The sequence below is a fragment of the Anser cygnoides genome, chromosome 20, assembly GCF_040182565.1.
Source record: "Anser cygnoides isolate HZ-2024a breed goose chromosome 20, Taihu_goose_T2T_genome, whole genome shotgun sequence".
NCBI classification, from domain to species: domain Eukaryota; kingdom Metazoa; phylum Chordata; class Aves; order Anseriformes; family Anatidae; genus Anser; species Anser cygnoides.
Window position 1 is genome coordinate 1,012,431 of NC_089892.1, and position 22,570 is coordinate 1,035,000.

Below are 22,570 nucleotides of genomic sequence, written 5' to 3' on the forward strand. Positions count from 1 at the left end.
CTTGTGGTGGAGGCACAGGTAGCGAGCCTTGCTCAGGAACATCCAGGCAGAGCTGCGTCCCTTCACAACAGCCTGAAGGGCTTGGAGGCGGCCTTAGAAAGCCTCCTTCTGTCTCCCAGTATTATACAGGCCAAAAAAGGGGAAAATGTTGAAGCTTTCTATTTTGGTCATTTTTTGTTGAAGGCTGACGTTTGTACAGGATGCGTGTTAAATAGTATCAGTGAAAGCGTTTGAAAGATCATTGGTTTTTTAGGCTCCTGAATGCTATGATGCGAAGAGCCGGAATGGAAACTGCAGTGTAGTATATGAGCAGCTTGAGCCTGTGCTTCCAGCCTTCTGTTTGCAAGTAGATGTTATATACATGCATCCTAGGAATATTAAAGCTTAACAAATCGGCTTTTAGTGTTTTAGGCAAGTGAGTGATAAGCTGTGGTTTCATGTGGAAGTGCTGTGCTGTTGCTGAAAGCATTCCTTCCAGCTCTCTGCGCAAGCAGACGTGCAGTCAGCCTCCCTGACCCACAGGCAGCGGCTGCTGCTCCCCATTTCTGGACAGGGTGTTCATCAGGAATAGAAATAAAAAGGAAATTGCAATCTGTTGTTTCGAAGGTATCCTGGTTTGGTTTGTTATTTTAAAATCAACAGTCTTAAAAATGAATTCAAATAATTGTATGTTTTCTGGATAGTAAATTCTCCCAAACACGGGCTGGGGAAACAGGCCCTAGTGATTCCAGCGTGGGGGGTCATTACAGTCTGACGGTGCAGATGTAATGTGTGACAGGGAATGCTTGCTAGCCAGTATGGAAAAATAAGCATAATCATAGCCATTAAAAATTAAGCAAAGTGTTTGCACATATTTAGATTAGGAAAAAAAAAAAACAGGCAAGATGCCGCTTCTCTAAACTGTTTCTATCCAAACCATTCAGTACAATATCAGAATGAAAAATGACAACACTTTGTCATCTGTTCAAATTGATATTGCACTCTTTGCAGTGACAGCTGAAAAGGCCCACAGGTGCCATATAAAGAGGTGACCATGTTGTCATATTTCATTTAGGCATCCCTCTGCAAAGCCATAATTACCTAATTAGGTTGTTAATTAGGAGATTAGCATTTCACTATATTGATAGAATGCTCTTTGCAGGCATGAGTCTAGATACGGATTTGTCTGCCCTAATTTATAATCTCTGCCTCTTTTTATACTTATTTATTTGCGTAAAATCTTGATGCAATATAGCATAGGTTAGCTGAGAATCAACTTGTTTGCAATTAAATGAAGATTTGACAAGATCAGGAAACAACTGGAGAAGGGTATACTGTTTCCATGTAGACTCCGATATTCTCTCCGTCCTTCCCTAAAGCTCAGTAACTGAAATATTGAATTTGGTGTACCGTGCGTCCTGCCTAGCGTGACAGCAAGAATACAGCCAAGTTCCAAGTGGTTCGCGCATACAGAAATACGTATCCGATGCCAGATCGATTTACAGGATTGTAAACTAACAAAGAATTTGCTGAAAGTTGTGTGTAATGCATTGTTTCTCATCATAACTCTCAAATTCCGGCTTCACTTGTGAAAGAGCACCTCTTGAAATGACTTTAAATGATTATTTCCTTTTTACTGATAGGTCTAAGCATAAATGACAGCTTCTCTAAATAATTATTCATTCTTAAATGCACTTGAGCTTTTGTTGAAACGTAAACTTGAATTTTCATATATTGCTTTTCACTTCCCTTTATCCTGCATGCACAGGAGTCTGTCTGGCATTCAAGGGTTCTGATTATTTGTACTGCTGCAAATGTAGATAACCAGAACCATTTCTTCAGCAATTGCAGACAGAAGTTAACTGTGAAATTATTTCATATAACCTGAATCATAAATTTTGAAGTATATTTCACACCGTCCTATTCCAGCTTGTAGGACGTGGGGGAAGAAATCAATTTTTATTCTAATTTGTGCATTTTTTCATTAGTTTTTAAGATCACTTTAAAGACCTGCAGTCAGAGAGGCGTTTAAGTTCAGTGAACGTGGAAGCCCTTGGGCGCTGACATGTAATGTTATATAATTCTTCCAGCCTGCTGTGTTTTGAGTTCACTAGTGATGGTTTTAGATCCACGTTGCACCCTCCAGAAGTTGCATCTTTGTCTGGAATGTTTGTTTCGATTGAATAGCATGTAATTGTTTATTACTTCCTCAAGGAGGACCATCAATTTAAACACATTTTCCTCTTGAAAAAAAAAAATGAAAAAAGAAAAAAAGAAAACGAGCTACAGGTTTGTAGAATAAGAAATTTCAGGTTTTTTTTTTTTAATTTAGAGGGGAAATAACCTTGCAGGAATTGGCTGGAGAATCTTGTGGAGAATTTACAGCTGCTTTTAGCCATTTGAACCAAAAGAGTCTTAAAATTATCACATTAAAATTGGTAGAATTTCAAGGTTGTAGCTCGTTCTGAAGCAGGACATTTTTTAATTGCTTACAGCTTTCTCCAATTTTTATCAGTTATTCTAGCTTATGTGGAGGTCTAGGAGCAAATTTCATGCGTCATCCGTGATAGATTTTGAATTACGAAGGGCGTAAATGTCTAAGTTGTCTGCGAGGAAAGTATTTCTTGTACTTCGGTCAGTTGGAGCGTGTCACGGAAGGGTGACGCTGGCTTGCAACTTCGGGAGCGACAGTGGGGAAGTGGCAGGCGTGCGGGTGGTCCCCGGGAGGTCCCGGGCTGAGCTGCACGTGCGCGTGTGGTTCCCAGCGCTCGGTTAGGGGTCGGTTCCTGCCTGTGAGCTGTGAGGTCCCCGGCGCTGGGTGTGCTCACCTGGGTGTGCCGGCATGCCCTCCGTTCGGGACCTGCGTGTCGCCCACGGGGAGCGGGGTAGGTCTGTAGAAGGTTGTGCTTCACTTGCACGCCGTACCGTGAAAATGTTGATCTGCGTAACAGCCGTGCTCCTCTCTGTGAGAGACCACGGGTGCCGCAAATATAGCAGAGGGTTACTGGAAGGGGAATGCTTGCGGTGAGATGAGTAGGCTGCGATCTAGCTGCCTGATTGTCTACAAAGGCCCCGTGAAACCCGGCGAGTCGTTCAGCCTCGTGATGGTGCAGTTTTACATCGCGGAGGACGTTACCTGACTGCGCAAGACTAACAGGGGGCTGTGCTCCTGATGGGCTCTGAGGCACTCCAGTAATACCGCGAGGAGACCAAAGAGGGGGTGAGCGAGAGCGTTCGTATCCGGCGCGTTGATTAGATAACGTGTAGAGACTGAGACAGATGAATAATAAAGATCGAGAACAAAGTGAGGGGCCGGTTTGGGTCTGTCCACCCGTGTGATGAATCACGGAAGGTGTTTGCTGATAAGTCGTATATCATCAGAGCACTAAACTGTATATCATGTCATACATAAATACCGTTAAGGCTGCGTAGGTTTCACGTTGCTCCTTTCCCTTTTAGTCTTTGCACAGAGTGCGCTTGGCAGCTGCCTGCGAAGTATTTCATTTGATAGTGGTAGAATATTTATATACTGCAAGTATTAAAAGAACATTTACTTTTTGTTTATGGTTGAGGAATGTGTAAGTTGGTGGTGCTCAGAAAGCCCCTGACTTGTGTAAGTCAGCTCCTGCCTGCAGGCGTGGTAGCGGTGTGTGGGTATACGGAACGCAGAAGTGACTGCACGCTGGCAGATCTGAGCAGCTCCAAAAATTGATCTCATATCTGTAATTTTGCTGGAATTGATGACGTAGAGGCACAAAGGTATTCATATAAAGGTTTGCAAAACTGAACTTCGGTTCTTTGAATTCTTTAACTGTCATCATTCCTCTGACCGGATCTGTGCTGTCTAATTTTGCTTTTATCAAAAGGAGGAACCACTTAGAATTGTGTAGATAGCAAATACTAAGGTATGGCGTAAAAATCTAAATTGAATTTTGAGGTCAGTTTTCTTTTTTTGGAGGGGTGTTAAATATTCATCGAATTTTCAGTTGTTGTCACTTTATTGAGATGTATTCTTTTGAAATTTCCTTAAGAGGAGGGAGAAAAATGTGGTTGTATTAAACTTCAGACTTTGAAACAGAATTTCTGACTGTTCTTCACTGTTCACGTTTATGGGAAAAGTGATTGCGTGTGTAAAATTGTAAAGAAGCTTGGGTAATTGAGCACACGGACTGTTAATGGCATGAAGTCGGGGTACAGAGTATAAAGGTAAAAATCTCGCATCTGCTGTTACATGTTGTTAACTCCCTTAGCAGACATTAAATCATTTCAAGTACAATAATAGTGTGGGAGGTAAATTAACTAACCATTAACAATCTTATAAATACACAATTAACATGCCAACATTTATATGACACATTGATGGGGCAGCAGTAATTTTTGATTGGGAGTTTGCAGACCTTTTAGAAGCCGAAGGCAGTTGCTTATTTAAACAAGTTCTTACTGCTTGCAGGTAAGCATGGCCTTTTCCTAATAAGCGGCGTGTAAGTGATTATATTCAGACAGCATTCGGAATGTCCGCGCTTGGTCGTGTTGGTCCCCTTGCAGCCACGTGGCGCTGGTCGCACCCCCGCGGCTCGCGGGCCCCCGGCACGCGCGCTGCGGTGAGGATGTTTGCCTCGTGGCCCCTTGCTTTGAGGGCAAGGAGGGGTCCTTAGGGAGGGCAGGCCTACTTTCCCTGATAGAAATAGTCAGAAAATAAAAAATAGGACGTGGGCTCGGCGCGGCCCCTGGAGAGCTGCGGCAGGCGCCGAGCGCGGCCCCCTCAGCGCCGTGCCCGGGTGGGCCCGGCCATCCCTGCGGGTGCCGGCGCGGTGCGCGGAGCTGGTGGCACCTTACTGAGACGGATGGTGGGGGCGGCCTGTTAATAACGAGCTGCGTGTCAGCTTTATTTCTCCACCATCCCATTATTGAGTTCCTGCTTGCTGCTGGGTCTGTTGCTTAATAAAATACTTCTGAGTTCTTCCATTTTTTTGTTTTTAAATGGAAGAGAAATAGTCTCTCAGAAAAGAAATGGCAGTATTTGTGGCCGAGGGAGGAAGCAGACCTAAAATGGTGGAGGATCCAATTCTCTACTTACTGGATGTTCTGACTACGGGGTGCTGCTGTTCGGTGGTGGGGAGGACGCTAGCAGAGGTGGTGAATTTGCAGCTTGTAATCTTGCAATATATCTTCAAAATTTAGCTTTAGCTCTGATTAAATGGATACGCAAATAAAGTATTACTTTTATTTTCAACTAAATGCAGAAGCTGCGTAGTGAGGCTCCTTATATGAATATATACCTTTTGCCTTGGAAGCCTGTGGGAAAATGATGAATGCGTTTGCTGGTCCTGGAACACGCCTGGCTCATGCTTTCTTTCACTTTGTTCTGTTAAAATCCGCGAAGAAAAGGCCAGCTGCCTTTACCAGATTTGCATGGGATACTACTTCATGGGATTTAAATTTTATTTTCCTTTTGCTGACAGATGTTTTGCAAACAGTAACGATAGGGTTTTTCTGTTTGGTTTTATGTCTAAAATACTAAATTACCACATTTAGTTCTATAGCTGGCATAAACTTTTGCTCAGAGATACGCAAATGATTAGAAACGCGGTGGTGATTCTGAGCTTCTGGAGTTCACTTCTGGGCTCGCTTCTCCCCAGGAGCTGAGGTCCAAACCCCAGCAGCCCCCCCCCTGCTTCAGGCCCTGAGCCCCGCTGCTGGCGGGGGACCCCAGCTCTCCTGCCGCCTGTGCCCCGCGGTGCTGCTGCTCGTGCAGCTCTTCACAAATGAGCCTGGCAGCGAGGACCTTCTTCGCCTTTCGGCTTAGCTGCCAGCAGGCCCTGCTCTGACCTGGCCCGCCTCACGGCTGCACAAGTGCTCGTGCCGGCCGTGGAGGTGGTGGAAACGGGAGGGCCGGGCAGCTGCTCCATCCCAGGCAGCCCAGACTTGAATTAGATTAAATAACTGTAAATCCTCAGCTACAGTAAAATGGGGCAGCTGTTTGAGTGGGGGGGTTGTTTGTTGGTTTTACCTGCTACTTTGTTTTGTAAGGCCTCTCGAGTACTCTGAAGGAAATACTTTAGATAAGCGGTAACTGCTGTTGCTGAAGTGTTCAGGAATTCAGGCATGTTGGTATGTGACCACAGAGCTCTTTCTGTATTACAGCAGTTGTCCTATATGAAGCACCGCGCAGCAGCAGATGTTCAATATTCAGCCCTGAGATACGAATCTCTTCACGTTTAAAGTCTTTCCTGGAAATCTGAATTCTGAAGGGGCTAGAATCGGGTAATCAAAGAGTTGCAGAGGCAGAAGGAAAACAAACGTTACGACAGGTGAAAGGAAATTCAAAATCCTATCTGTTTTTGTAAATTTATTATTTTTAATGGGCAACTGTTTATTTTGTGTACATTCTTTCCATCCTTCTATGTGTAGTACTTAGAATATTTCGCCTTATAGCAACCATCCCTTGGAAAGCAAGGGGAGCTGTCTGGAGCTCTTTGTTTGGTTCTCTTGGGATTCAGGTTGCAAGCTGTCCTCCAAAGCCACCGTTCTTTAAATGGATCTCAGCAAGCAGTGTAACTCAAACTGGAGCAGAATTAAAATAGTTCACTGTACAAAATTGGATAAGATTTTATGCATCCAGAATATGAACCATCTTGATTCAGTATTTGGTTGTGATTTTTTGTTTTGTTTATTTGTTTGGGTTTCCCTAAGTGCTGTGTTTGTTGTATTTCTAGGTACGGTGTCCATGGAACAAGATGGAGAGAAGGTAGTACAGTGAAGTGGTGGTCCTGTGTACAGAATGGCTTTCCTGGACAACCCAACAATTATACTTGCTCATATTCGGCAGTCACACGTGACCAGTGATGACACAGGGATGTGTGAAATGGTCCTGATAGATCATGATGTCGACCTGGAGAAGTTTAATCCCTCGTCAACCTATGGGGACAGTGGCTCAGAAACACAGGGAAGCAACGGTGAGACTCAGGGCTATGTATATTCCCAATCAGTCGATATTACCTCAAGCTGGGACTTCGGAATTAGAAGACGATCAAACACAGGTAAGTGATATTTGCTGCAAAAACAATGTTAGCCTTTTAAATTCAGTTTCTGTTGGTATGACATGCATGGGCAAATCAGAGCATGACTAGCTAGAAACCTGCTCAAGTTTTCCTTTTGTAAGGTAGAGACCCTTTTTGTAAAAGGACATGTTATGATTCAGATACTTTAGTATGCTGTCAACTGAATTTTAATTGCTATTTTACTTAATCATGTACAGAGGAACATTGAGGTAGTCAGCTTTATATATAAAAAAAAAAAATTAACTTGTAAAGACATCAAGTCTAAATCCAAAGTACATGAACAGTCTTTGATATTTCTATTGTTAATGTCTGGAGGGGTGTTAACTTTTGAACAGGATCGTTCTTTTCTGAGAAAAATCTACCTAGTGATGCATCAAATCTATTTGTTATAAAAGAGAGGAATGAAGTTTGTGAGGCAGTGAAGTGAATGATTTGTCTGTATCTAGTCTTTTGAAGTCTTATATTTGAGAAAATCTTTGAGCTAGGATTTAAGTTACCAGTTAGTAAGTTTAAGGAGGATGTGCACCTTTTCAAAATATGGTCAGTTTGTCTTGATGGGAAGAAAACGGTCCCATTTGTTGTTAGGAATATTTAGATTTCTACTTATACCCAAATAATGCTAAGTGCGAAAATTCTGCATTATTGAATATGTATGAAATGGTTGGTATTGGGTAGTTAATACTGATCTCTTTATTTCTGTTACAGTACATCCTATTTTTCCAAATTATCTCTGAAGGTATTATAACACCACCTAGAGCTCAGAAAAAACATCTGTGCTCTGCCTAACAAGTGAAATGTATGGTCTGAGATATCTAGTAATACCTTTTACAAATACGTATTTGTCAAAAGTTGCAGAAAAGACAGAGCACTGATCTTTTGTTCTCACGAGTTACATTTGGAAATAAGCTGCAGATGTAGCTGCATCTGACTCAAAGGCATGTCGGAAAGGTTAATGTGCCAGATTGTCCAGCATTGTCCATGAAGATTTGTTTAGCTCAGTTGATGTTACAGTTTATAAGGAAGGAGAGGCAAAGATTAAAGATTTTCAGAATTGCTCCAAAGATTATTATTTTTTATTTCACCAAGTAGACTGATGAAATAATCTCCATTTAAATTATGTTTTGAAACTGTTTCAGTTTTCAGTTAGTGTCATATTCTAAAATAAAGGTAAAAAAAGCTCAGTCCAATGGGGAGCCATTTTTTTTGCCTTCTTTCATGTGGAATGTCTTTTACGTTCTGTCATGTGTGCTGGTACAACCAGGAACATAATTCAATTATCAAGGCAATCAGCTGATGATTTAAAATGGGGAAAAAAGCCTACAAAAATGCAGGCTGGTCACTACTGAACCCTTTTCAAAAATAAAGGAAGAAGAATAAAGTAAATAGAAAGCTAACTGTTTTTAATGTAAATGCTTTTTGCAGTAAACAAGTACTTAGCTCTTGATGGAAGAAAGCGTGTATATTAAGATACATATATAGTCATATGTGAAGGACATATTACATGCTTCTTGCCATAAGCAAGTTGTTTACTGTCTGAAATCAGGAACTAATGTGATGTGTGCTGTCACTATTTGAAAATGTTTTTAAGTTATGCTACATAACATTCATTTCTAGGTTTGGTGAAGTTTGTTTCAAAAAAGAAAGATCTTATCTAAAAGTGTGTTTTTTGTCTGATACAAATAAAAGACATTGAGTAACTTTGAGTTTTCGCTAATAAACTATTTTTCAGCTCCATTTAAAAGCATCTTTTATTTATGAAGAATAATAGCAAAGTGCCCTTTAATAATCCTACTACTATTGAAAAATGGCTGCTCTTGTGTTAGGATTAACTGAGTTTTAGTGGTGTGGAAAAAAAACACAACCAGTTGGAATAATTCAGAACAAAAATTGATCTGCTGTTAAGTGTGTTAAAGGGAAATCATTTAAATTAACCTTACCTCTTATTCTGTAACCAAAATAGTATCAAACATAAATGTTATGCTCATTCTGTAAGTGTGTGGTTTTTAGAATATTTACTGTGTCTCATACATAAAGGGGTCTATCTGTCTCAAGCGTGAAAACTCGCTACCTGTGAAATCTCCAATTTTTTTTGCTCCTAAAATCTGTAAACATAAGGACGTTTCTTTATTTTATGGAATCTGTAACTACCCGAGTAGATTTAGGAAGAGCAGGAATGTTTGTTCTCTGAAAAGCAGTTAAAAAAGTTTTTACATGTGGAAACAAAAGATAGTGGAATTTTGTATATCAACAGGTAGTAGTGGTAGATGTTTTTTTAACATGTTAACTCTTATTCTCCTGGTTTTTATACCGTCCTAAATATAATTGTTTACTTATTTTGTCTTTTACTGTTGTTTTTGGATGGAGTATAACTTCTTTTGCAAAGCTATTGTAAAGTACATTGCCTTTTATTATTAAGCACCTTACGAGCTTGTATCTGTTTGATAAATTATAGAAATAACGTGTTACTGCAGAAGAGTCAGCACATCTGAGAGGCTATAGAAGTATTGGTTATTAAGTAGATCTTGTGCAGATATGCCGATTTGGAAATTAATTTTATATGCACCCCAGTATCAAAGTTATCCCCTAAGACTTGAGCGGGACGCACAGTGGGCGAGACACGTGGTATTGCACATCGTGTTCTGGGAGAGGGCAGGCATTGTCTGCCATTGCATTTTTCCTCCTTTTCTGCGGGAGTTGGATGGGCCATAGGGGTCTTTTGGCTCTTGCTCCACCCCCTCACTGCCTTGACGCTGCCGTACCCAGAAAAAAAAAAGGTAAAGCTGAGGTGGGTCTGTGCAAGGTGTTACGAGTAGGGGAAAGAAGCGTTTTTCCCCTTCCATGTGACTGGAAACAAAGGCTTATCTAGCTGAGACAACGCGTGGTCGGGAGCACATTTCACGTAGAAAGCTTTCAGGCTAACGTGCTTGTGAGAACGAACCTTAAGTAGTTCAGACTTGTAACGTGGGTACTGATCATTCCATCTCGTCTGGAGTTGCTCTAAAACAATCCCCCAGTGAGCGATAACTTACCAGCGACTGCAGATGGAAGAACTGGACTGGGTTCGTGAAGACTGGCCGCGCTTTGCCCCGTTTGTTGTGGCGAGGGCTGGGAGCGACCCTCGCTGCCCCGGGCCGAGGCGCAGCACCCGGCTGCTGGGCGGGCGGCCCGAGGCCAGGGGCTGCCCTGTGGGTCAAGGTCCTGCTCCTGAGCTGCCGATGGTGGCCACCAAACGGGATGAAAACGTGCCTCCTTCTCATCTTTCTTCCCGTGTTTTCCTTTGTCTGTTAGATTCATGTTAATAACGGATGTTTTGCGAAGGCCCGCCCGTTCAGGAAGAGAGGGTTTCGGGAGGTAATTTTGAACTTCAGTCAGGACAGTAATTAGAGGATGGGAAAGGAAAAGGCATTTCTTTCAGAATAAAATATCTGCAATACTGCAAAATACTGCAATAGTGGTTTACCCAATATTTCCACTTACAATCAGGGATGCCACCTTTCTTATTTAACGAACAGTCAGATGCACAGAGGTATTTAGGCACTGACCTCGCGCCTGGGGAAAATAGGCGCTGGAGTCCCCCTTTGTGTCTGCACCTTCAACTGCTTGTTGCAGCTGTTAAACTGCAAAGTATGTGAAGAATTTTAATATTTTTTCATCAGTTACCACATTGATACTTTTGGGGTGGATGGCGGATTTATTTCTCTGTCCGCAGTTCATTTCAAGGGCTAAATGAAAAACAAGAATAGTAGAAAGAATAGAAAATATTTATTAACCTTGTTTTAATTGGTGAAGTGGCTCAGGGAACTCAAATTGTATGTAAAAATTGTCAGAGTAATTTAGTATTTTAGAATCTCTTCTAAAAACCCATTTTAGTTAATGAATTATCTCAATACATCAAAATTGCTAATTTATCCAGCAAATTGTTTCCTTCAGTGATCAACATTATCAGTCCTACTTTCCAGTCTAACCTTCTTTCTTATTTTGAGTGTACCTTTATACCATCGGTTAATTCTTGGGGTCATTGTTTTGGGTAGCTGCTCCCAGGTTTAGTTAACAGTAAGATCTCTCTCAGGAGGCAGTCAACAAAAAGATGATCTAAGGTATTGTCTGGTACCCTGGCCTCTAAGTTCTTCGGTATTACAGCTACTTGAGGCTTTTTGCAAACCCTGTTTTGAAGATGGAGTCAAAATACACGTAAAGAAATATTATATTCATTTTAAGATTTGACTAATGTTGTGAAGATACAAATCATTTATTTTACTACCTATAAACTGTTTCAGCACACTGAAGAAAAAGCTATGCTAATTTATATAGCTTTGACATTTTATAATTTTCATGATTTTTAGATAAAGGATTTTATATTTAAAACTTTAATAGTCTAGTCTGAGTTCATTTATCTTTAATTTTTGAAACGGGTAGAGTAATTCATAACAGTAATTTTATTCCTGTAATGTAATATTCACTTCAGTTCATTTGTGCATTAAAATTCCTTTAAGACCGTTATTAATGATTTATATAATGAAATGTCATATTAATCACAGAAGTTTTCACATTTTATTATTCTCTTCCATGTTAATACTATCTTTATGATCTCTATTAATGTTTTATATCCTCTAATTTCAATTATAAATCAAGAACATTTTCATGTTTTTGTTGGTATTTGCTTTTCAGGGGTGCCACCTTTAAAATTTTATGACTTTTTCCCCTACACATGCAGTATAAAACATCTTTATTCATATAAAGGTAGTTAATTATGTCTTTGTTTATAGTAAACTTTCATTGACAAACTTATAGTTATAATATTTCTTTTCAAGCTCAGAGACTAGAACGTCTGCGGAAAGAGAGACAAAATCAAATAAAATGCAAAAATGTTCAGTGGAAAGACAGAAATACTTCTTACTCAGGTAAGAAGAAAAGATCATCTATTTTCCTACTGGTTTTATTTCTGCTTTTAATGGTTACAGCATTTTCAGTTTGTAATTTTCACTTCAACTTTCAAGGCATAAAAGAAATACTAGCTATTGTATTTGCCTGCCATTCCCCAGTTATGCGGTTCCCATAGTGCGTTGTTTGGGGGGGGAGGTTGGGGGCACAGGCTTCCCGCTTGTTTTCAGCTATGTCTGGGGTGTTCCAAATTATTAATAAAGGCAAAGTAAAGATTAAATTTTTTAAATCTAGTTTGTTGGTTTGAACTACTTAGAGTGGCTGCCTTTTTTTTTAATGTGAGTTATTAATACAGTGTTTGTGTGTTCTGTCATCTTGTAACAACATTGTTATCTTCTAATACTTTTATTATCTCAGTGAGCAAGAAGTGGCAACAGGAAAGATTTTAGTGTCAGTGTGAGATATTTAAGTAACAGGACATACTATCGTTGCTGTACGGTACCTGATTGGCAAGTGTCTGCATTCAAAATGCAGGATCAATATCTCCATACAAGTTAGGTTTTTCTGGCTATTTCCAGAGGTATTTGGCCTGCACAGTAAGGAGGAATTTCTTAGAAATTATATTTATAGAATTTTTATGGTCACTTCTCTGGATAAGGGGGAAGTCTATATGCGATCTACTTAAACAAAAGCATAATAAATGCTGTCTTAGCTTATACTAGTATCAGTGACTTCTACAAGAATATGCTGCTTTTTTTACTGTTATATAATGAAGTGCTTCTGACCGGATGTTCTACATAGCTTGAATTGTAATGTATGAAATTAAAAATCTGTCTCAGTTCTCTTATTTCATAGTTCAAGCTAGTATCTATTCCTGTTGTATTTGACACACATTCAACCTTTGTGTGGTCTGTCATGCCTACTTCTTTCAAAATTTGTGTATATCTTAATGAGGTCCCCATGTAATCTCTTTTTTTTTTTTTTTGCCTAAATCCTTGTATCTTCCTGGCTGTCATTTGCAGAGCCTTTTCTAGTTCTATAGCATCTCTTTTTAGAGGACTGAACAAAGCTGCTCACATGAGCAACCCGGTTGCACTAATCCTTAGTACAGTGTTCAGCTATGGTTGATACCTCTAGTAATGCATTCTAAAATGTTTCTGCCTTCATTTCTGTAAGCTGAGCTGTACGTTTTAATCTGCCATAACCTCAAACTCTTTGGTCAATATTTTTGTAATGTTTGACCGTTGGTGATGCAACTCTTTTTTTTCCTTATCCCTAATTTAACTGCTTGATACTTCTTTGCAGAAATATCCAAATTGCACTCAGATTCCAGCTTCCTCCTGTCTGTGTGTTTTCTTATTCACGTAGGCTCTACCATGACGGTTAGTTCCTTTTACGCACTCCCTTGAAGATAAACGTGATGCATCAACCAGCAGCGAAGGAGGTGTCCTGCTCATTAAAAATGTGCTGGGCTTTCGTTTGCCACTGCAGAAGCAGGCAGATGGATCAGGACCTCCCTGCTGCAGATCAAATTTAAATAAAAAAATAAATTATGTAAAAACTCCAGGCACTTGGTATCTCTCTTTATTGGCAGAATTGATTTTCTTTCTCAGCTTAGTAACTGAGGTTCTTCATGTTTCTTCACTTACTTGCATGAAGAGCAACACAGTAGTAATAGGCCAGGAAAAAGAGAAGCTTTAAAACATATCATCTGTATCTCCCGTTTTGTTCTGCGTGTGAGATGCTGTCTGTTCTGTTCCTTGAGTTTAGCATTATTGGTAAATATGTATTAAAGGAGTAACAATAGATACAGCAGTTCTCACGTGGGGGAATTTGGCTGTCTTCTTCCAACTGTGTTTATCTGAGCTTTAGACAAAGTCAAGCTTATGGCTGACATCTTGCGAACTAAAAGGATGCCGGAAGGTTGCTCTTTTGTACTGTGTTAGTCTGAGAGCATCATCTCCATAGATAACTCGTCACAGAGAGATGCCCTGCTGTAAAAGGAGACTCTTACTAGCGTTTGCATTGTCCTGGAGGTGGTCATAATGTATGTATGTAGTCATAATTTGAGGTGTTAGGCAAATGAGTATCCTTCGTGATTCTTTTTTTTATTACTATATACGTAAATAAAAAGTCTACTAAGCAGAATAAAGGGAAGTGAGAGATGAGTAATTTTGTGTATGGTAATAAGAAATAAGGAACGTATTTTGTACTAATCTGTTTGCCTGCCATCATGAGACAAGCTACTTGCCTTGTGAAAGGAATGAATTTGAGAGGAGGTTGTAGAAAAGAAACTGTGCATTTGGAGTTGGTTAGGGGACTAACAAATACAAAGATGCTTCAGGGGCACTGACTGACTGGAAGTGAAGTGGAACACACTGGAGGTCTTTTCTGTTCAGCTGTGCCACCAATTCACTTCAGCTTGATGTGCATCAGTTCTTTTTCAGTAGAATGAAAATAACATCTCAGCTTCATGTCGTATAGAGGTCTTGCTGTCTTAGTAAAGCAATTTGTGGGTCCTATAAACCAAGTGTTGATATACATAGGAAAAGGTGACTCTTCTTTTATAAAATGCTAGGTATTTTTAGATTAGCCTATGAAAGCAAATACTAAGTCATTGTATTTTCATCTTCCATTCATTCATTTAGGAACAAATAGAATATGAATTCACAATGTACTGACAGAGTCATTCAAAAACTTCGCACTTCAGCTCTTATATATTAACTTGTATAGCTAAAAAAAACACAAGCTGGAACAAAAAACATGCACAGAATAACAGGAAAGCTTACTTTCAATTAAGAATTAAAAATTATGCAGTTAAAAAAAAAAGTAAAAAAAAAACATTAGGTCTTTTTCCATGTTTTTTTTCCATGAATTTTAAAAATGCTTTTTCCTAAGTTGAAGGAAATAATTGCAACTCTCTCAGTTGGAGTCTATAAGGAATTACTTGACAAAGTGTGTGATGAAAGATGGTAGATTATAGAATCTATCTTCTAGGCCTTTTGCACAAATCTTCAGAAGGTTTTAGGTTATTCTTCCTAACTGGGATGAATTTTTTGAAATTGTGATATTTTTTTTTTGAAAAGGAGAACTGTTTCCTCAGCCAGCTGAATTTACTGTCCTATAGAATGCGCTATTATTTAAACTCTTCATTCACGTAAGGTATTTGACTTGCGTGAAAGCTATACAAAACTCAAAGCAAACCAGATGTCACTAATGAATGCAGAATAATTTTCAAGATCCTCTTTTTGCACATCCCGAAAAAGGAAACAATAAGCAAATCATCTTAATGCTTCCGTAGAGACTAAAACACTTGCTTGTTCACTTGAGCCATTAAATCCATTATTTTCAATCCAAAACATAATGGGTGAGACCATTATTTTCAATCCAAAATAAATGGTTGAGACCGTTATTTTCAATCCAAAAAAAATGGATGAGAAATACCAGGTAGGGGTAATGCTCTAGCATAATTGTAGTTGAGTTTTTCTGTTGTTGTTTGGTTGGTAGGTTTTTTTGTTTGTTTTTAACAAAAGTAAGTTTGTGACAAAAAGCAGAATCCCCAGTGGTGTTTAAGTTGCCATATTTTTAAAAAGCATTTAATCAAACTTTTTTGGTTAATCGCAGCCTCTCACAAGACTGTTAGGTATCCATTAGTACAAATATTTAATAGGTTTGCCAACTGCCTGAATTTTCAGGCTGGTAAAATAAATTGCGTTTTTGAGTAGCTATAATCTGACAAGTTTTAATTTCACAGTTTAAGAAATGAATCAACTCCCTGTAGATAGAGTCCCTAGTCAGTCTGCCTTAGGAGCTTTTTCATTTCCCTGGAGGAGCAACACGTAAATCTCTGAGATGTGAGAGAATCCAAATGCATGAATGAAGAGCAGGGTCAGTCCAGGAGAACTGGTGTTGGTTCTCAGATAATGATTGATTGAGTTCGGGGGTTCTTTGCTCCTAGAGCAGATGTGGAGAAAACTTGTCCAGATTCAGTCGCAGTTTCTTGCAGATGAGACCCATTGGTATTAATAATGCTAAAACACCCCAGGCTCTGTCCTGATTTTGTAGTGTCCTTGTAACATAAGAAGCCCTATTTAATTTAATTTATTTATTTAAGTATTCTTGTAAATTTTGAGTTAAACTGTTGCTGGTAATTCAGCTATGCAGTCTCTTCATATGAAAAGAGCTTTACAATGGAAGCTTTTATGAGACCTCACAGACCCCACAAAGTATTCATTAACTCATATTACCTCTGTTTTTAGAAATTTTTTTAGCTTTTTTAAATTGTCCTGAATGGTGTTTGTGGGTTTGACACTTTGAGAGGAGACCATATCCAGTCTACCACAAGAAGTAAAATCCAAAGGAATGGTTCTTTTGGATCAGATGTAGTCTCTAGCCTACTGCTGGCAGCACAGTGACATTATAGTATAGTAATAGAGTGTAATAACACGTTACAAGCTCAATTTGAAATGCTATTGCATGGCCTATTGCAGATGTAACTACAGTTCTTTAGAAAAAAAAAAAAAAAAAACAGTCATGCAGAAAGACCAAAACTGTCTAATTCTCTTTTTGAACCTTTATTTTTATCTCGACTCAAGTGGATCTTGTAGTGATGAGTTCATTGTATGGGGAAAAATGCGTGTCTTCCTCAGCCAGATGTTAGCATTGTTTAAACTTCTAATATTTTCATATTTTTGGGCTATAAAAGAGTGGTGGTAGATTCTGTCTTGCTAAAGCATTTACTGTTTTATATACTTTATTGTGTTATCCCTCTTACAATGTCATCTTTTTGTGGTAATCAGTAGTCTCTGTACATCTCCTAATACAATACTCTCATCTCTTTTCTGATCTACAGCAGAGGAGCTGAGCTCACTGTTTGAAAAAAAGAATTTCAGAGTAAAATCTCCATGTTCTGGGAAGCAGTCAATATTGTCTGTGCGCCTTGAGCAGTGTCCACTACAGCTGAATAACCCCTTCAATGAGTACTCAAAATTTGATGGCAAGGTAAGTAAACCAGATATTTTTCTCTTATATCCAGGTGATCCCTGACCTGAAGATAAGCCTTAGGCAGTTCTCGTGTGCATTTACTGGTTCAAACGTTAATTAGTCTTTGTAGTAGGCCATTAGTTATTTTGGAGTGGTTATCTGGAAACATGCATCTCTTCATATTAAACATAATAGTTCCAGATTCAGTAGAACCAGTTCTCCACTTTTCATTACAAAATTGTGCCTTACCTTGCTGTTTTTCTCCTCCAGCAGGTTCATTAGGTAAACGTATAGTGTGGCAGAGTTCTAGATCTTACAGAGTCGATGGTGAGACCCTTTGTATAAATGATTGGTTATTTGGCACTTCTGAAAGTCTCTTCTGCTTAGTCACATCACAGCACTTGCTAAATATTCCACTATTTGTGCTGTCTTTATCTTCAAAATGCTCTCACAACAGTAGAAAAATCCACCCTCTGTTTAGAGGGTAGAAAAGCGTAGCTGCAACAGGACAAGATCTGTGGGGGGAAAAAAAGGACTAAAGAATGTAGTTCTGTGTAAGTATTCATTTATGTAACAAGTCAAGGAGGTTCACTACAAACCCGGGGAGGTTAGATTGATTCTTTGTCTGCACTCATTTTAAGAACTTGCATTTGTTACTGCTCCGAATTGTGGATTACTATCTTCCCTTGTATGCAAACTAGTTACTCTTTATTTTCTTGCTATGTCATAAAGTCTATACTGAAATATAAATGTTGTGGTGGATCAGTGCCATTTTTCTGAAACAATTACAAATACTGCATGGATCGCTTTTCAGTTGGATTTGTTCATTTGTTTGTGAGTGTGTGAAGTTTGAGCTTCATTGCCATTCTGATGGAAGAATTGCATATTCTGTTAAGTATTCTTAAAGTGGAAAGTCAGATATGTAACTCCACTAGCATATTTAGAAGTAGTTAGAGTATTTGTAGAATGGTAACTTTTAAACCATGAAGTTCATGTCGCAAAAGCTGCCTCTATTCTTACTTCAACTACTATGGACCAGTAAGTATAATACTAATTCAGTTTTCCAAAATGTCTGGCCTCATTAATAAATAATAGCACTGCTTTGCTGACAACACTAAGACACCTTGCTGTTCTTATCTCATGAAATTTCAGTTTGGCAAATGTTTACATGTACTTCCAACAGTTACAGACAGTGGAAGTAAAAATAACATCAACACTTCTTTAAGAGAAATTTATTATAGTTGAATGGTGTCCCAGTCTTCTTGATTTAATACTTGAGCATGATTTGAGATCACTGCTAGAATTTTTATCAGGAATTTGAGAAACTTAAGCATGTTTCCCTCCCATTTTGATAATCAAAATTGCTTTTTATTTATTTATATGAATTATAGTTGACTGTAATGAACATCTTAATTTTCGTATTTGTCTGATATATTTAGCAGGTGATTGTTCCATTTGAAGGCAATAGTACTGTACAAATTAGTTTCAGATATTAATGAAATACATCAGTGTTACTCAGTTGTGATGTGTAGGGTGAGATTTAGAAATGAAAATACTTAACTCTCCAAAATAATTGAAATGGCATTTTGTTAGGCTATAAACAGACTATATTAATTATAAAAAGATTGTTTATATTACTCCAAGTTTTTCAGTAGAGTGCTTATAAAATTTATTCTCTAGACATCTGTATCTATTGCCATTTTTTTAATACCTACTTGACCATCTGAGATGTAGAGGAAACATTATAGTTTGCTAGTGACTTATTCTACTTACATAAATTTTGCTGTATTTTCAGGCAGTAATATAAACATCAAGATTTTCTTTTTTTTTTCTTTTAAAAAGTATTTTTAATGAAATATCATTGATCTGGTATTTATTGATAATAGATGAGCAGTATTTTTCAGATAAATGCAATTCTTTCAGGGAGTAGTGCGTGACTTATTTACATAATTAACAGAGCCACATATCTCTTGGGGAAATGATCTCTAATTGGGGAGAGGCAGGGGGGATAAGGAGGGGCTAGGGGCCTAATTAAACATGTCTTCTAAAAAAAAAACTACTTAATTATGTATTTACTCAAGGGATCACAGTGGCTCTGAAATCTTTGAGATTATAGCCAGGCCCTTCTTTTTGTATCAGTGTACTTGAGTATTGTAATGTAAGCTTTCAGCTTGTTGGCTAACACCCGTTTTGGGGTAAACCTTCAGGAAAGCTCCTCTTCGCAGTACGTGAGCTTTGTTCCTGTGGGTAGTTAACTGCTGCATGCTGAATGCTTCCAGCTTACCACTAATTCAGCTCCCTAACTGACCTGAAATGCTATAAAACCTTTCTATGCAGGGTCTTCCTTGCCCTGCCCCACCCTACCCCAGCCTTTGATGTATTGTTTTAAGCTAATTAGTTAAAAATAAGAAAACATTGCATGCAATAACGTCAACAATTCATTAAAATGCTTACATCTTGCAGGCGTTTTCTGCCAGATTTAGTGTCTTTTTCATAACCACTTCTGCAATTTTATGAAATAATAAAATTTTAAAGCACTCTAATTTCTTCCTGTTCTGATCAGTTCATTAATTACCGAAAAATTAGAGAATATGGCTTGTGAAATGCAACTACATTGGAAGCATTTTAATCAGCTCAAGAATTCAGGTGACTCTTGGCACATGGTTACACGGGACAGACTTGTGGCTTTCATGTGCATTGTAAAACTTCAGCTCTAACCAGAAGACACACTTACAACTTCTCATGCCTGCATATTCAAGTTTTTCCTTAATGTAGTTAATGTAAACCTAACTCTTGCTTGCATGGTTTGTAAATCATGTGGGTTGTACATCTCGGTTAATAAATCTTGCAAACTCTTGCTAAGATTATTGTATGAAGATAAGCCTTATTTATTAATTCAGTTGTCATTTGTATAGTAAATTACTTGAAGGCTTAAGAAATCAGTTGCCATATCGGTTTCCTTTATCTGCATGCAAACTAAATCATCAAACATTTTATAAGGAAATTCAGCTATATTGCTGTTTACAAGATTTGAAAAATCATATTTTGATGGCTTATTGTCCCAACTGGCTGACTGTTGATAAGGTTGGGAAAATAAGACAGACCATAAGACAGAGTCGAAAGCCATAGCCATGTACGAGCAATGAAACACAAGAGCATTGTAACCACTTGTTTCAGTGACAAAACTGTGAGATTCACAACATTCAGATTAACATTTCTTTTCAGGAGTAACCACAATTATTAGATAATGACTGTTGATTTTTAGTGGTAAGCTTTGTTGCAGAATCAAGACCTTAATCATTCAATTCCTCAATCAATTCTTAATCTTAATCATCTAAAATCTTTGATATTCAGAAAGAGGGTCTAGTATTACCTGTCTGCTTTCATTAATTGTTTTATAAACATACATCTTTTCATTTTATAGAAATTCAGAATAATCTTTTTCAAATCGCAAGGGTAACTTGCGTGAGTTGCTGGAAAGTGGGGTGATGAGTCTTACCTGAGATATTAGTCATAAAGGATACTGATTTAGTACAGTATTAGTGTCAAAGTTATTCAACCTCATGACCGTTAGCAAAAGTAACTAAGAAGAAAATTGTTGCCAAGTTCTAATTACTGGGACAGAGGAAATGCATGCAAGAATCGACTGTTCAGCTCTGCAGGAACCTGCCTGACTAACTCTTGTTAAGGCCCCTGTTCACAGTTCCTGTGGAAGTCATCTTTGAAGCCCATCCACATCCATTTTTCTTTGTAGTCTCTGCCACCTTTAAGAAATTCTAATCACTAAAGTGTCTTGTCAGTTCAGTTTTTGAGATGCCTCTCACCAAATGGCTGCTCTTATATCCTTAGAGGAACGTTAACAAACACCGAAGTGCTACAGGACTGTTGAAAAAAAATAAATGCCAAAGATATGCAAAATAGTCAAAGAAGGAAACTGAAATCAAAATGTAAAAAAGGAATCATTCAGCTTTAGAATAAACTTGATGTGCAAGGCCAAAAACTTTTCTTGCATGCAGGCTAGTCTTCTTGATATTTGTTACTGCAAAATCCATAATTACTAGCTGACAATCAAGACTTTAAGAAAGCCTTCTAGTTTTTCTGACCTTACAGGGGCTTTGTGGGCTTACTTGACTACTGGAGATAATTTAAAAATAGGTTACCATGAATTTTGATTGGACAGATACTCAAAATCCTATTGCAAAGAATGGTACCTCTGAATGGTATTAGTTTTTTTGTGGGTAATTTTGGTAATGTGTTAAAAACCAACAATTTCTCTTACAGCAAATGTTTTAAAAATGATGCTGTGGAAAGCATGGGGGGAAGGGATAATTCATGAGTGCTAATTGCTTGGCTGTTAATTTTCATAAGTGTTGATAGAAGCAGTTCCTTAAATTAAACTTTGTTTAAAATGTATCAGGGGAAATATTCCACAATGTCGGGCCTGAAGTGAAAATTAATATGAATGCTGTGGCAATTAACACATACTGGTTAATAGCTTTTAGCAGCATTTTGGGATGATAGTCCTTAAATACATTTTTGCATGCTGCTCGTTTCAGTCTTGTTTAGGTGTATTTCTGGATAATCATGAACAAATATTTTCCACAGTCTCCAGTATTAAATAGTTATACTCGAAGAAAGTACATAAAGAACTTATGAAAGAAGCAATACTGTTGTATTTAATATTGAGAATGTTTAAAACAATCCAGTATTAAAATCAGTGAAATATTTTTTTATTTAAATACTCTGCCCCAGAGCTGTGTAAAATGTCCCCATCTGAATAAGTTTGCATAGTTTTTTTTAAATCAGTTGCTTTTTCTGCCAATTTGAGTGGTTTACATAAAACATGCACTCTACTAAAATACTTGAAATAAAGATACTTAAGTTACCATTTATATGACCTTTCAAATGGTGTTTGGATTAGGTGCACGTTACTCTGCTCCAGCACACACCTGCTTCTAACATATTGTAATAAAATATACATAATGTTGCAGGTAGTTGTTAAGAGAGATTTATTAGAGAGAATTGTGTATAGTTTTTTTTTATGCTTTGCGAACAACAACTCAAGATCTGAGTTACACAGCCTTCCAAGTTTTGGAAGACTTGCTTTAACTATCCTTGTTGTGATGTCTCCGTGCCCCAGGTGGCACGACGTGGTGAGACGGGCCAACGCAGCTGCCGGAGAGGTATTTCGCTCCTGCTGAAGCGGAGGCTGTGCTGTCCGCCTGGCTTGGCTTTGCACTTCGTTTGGCCAGGTACAAGCAACGTTGCTTGGCATCACCCCTGCTGGGGGACGATCCCGCTCACCTGGGGAAGAGGAGCGGGCTCCCCGCACACCAGCACGGCCGAGTAGCACGTTCCTGGCCAGGGGCTCCGGGGAAGCTCCGCGGCCTCTCACCACAGTGCTGCACCTCACCGTGCCGGTGCAGCGCTGTGCGCTGGTGCTCGCTCAGGAGAAGGGACGGGGACACGGGCACGGGAAGGTCAGGGACAGGCAGCGTCACGACGGGTGCTGCTGGTGTGGGCTGCAGCCTCTTGCTCAGCCCAGTTCCAGAGCTGCACCGTCGGGCTTTAGGCACCTGAAACAAGCGCTGGGAGCACATAGTTGTGTCCTGCTTTCCTGTCAGCATGCTGCAGCTCCTTGTAAATTTTTTCACCCAGTCAAGATG

At 38.8% G+C, this 22,570-nt stretch overlaps 1 protein-coding gene across 3 annotated transcripts in view; it reads left to right on the forward strand.

Moving 5' to 3' along the window:
- Positions 1-22,570, forward strand: part of MAPKAP1 (MAPK associated protein 1) — a 105,780-nt gene that overhangs the window by 2,976 nt on the left and 80,234 nt on the right. For 2 of the 3 annotated variants that reach the window (XM_013188797.3, XM_013188798.3), the window contains exons 1-4: positions 6,124-6,290; positions 6,696-7,019; positions 11,852-11,941; positions 16,774-16,922. In XM_013188797.3, the coding sequence (XP_013044251.1) occupies positions 6,761-7,019; positions 11,852-11,941; positions 16,774-16,922 (498 nt within the window). In that variant the 5' untranslated portion in view covers positions 6,124-6,290; positions 6,696-6,760. Of the gene's footprint in view, positions 1-6,123; positions 6,291-6,695; positions 7,020-11,851; positions 11,942-16,773; positions 16,923-22,570 lie in introns of those variants that run through there. The other variant, XM_066980920.1, reaches the window with a different exon arrangement.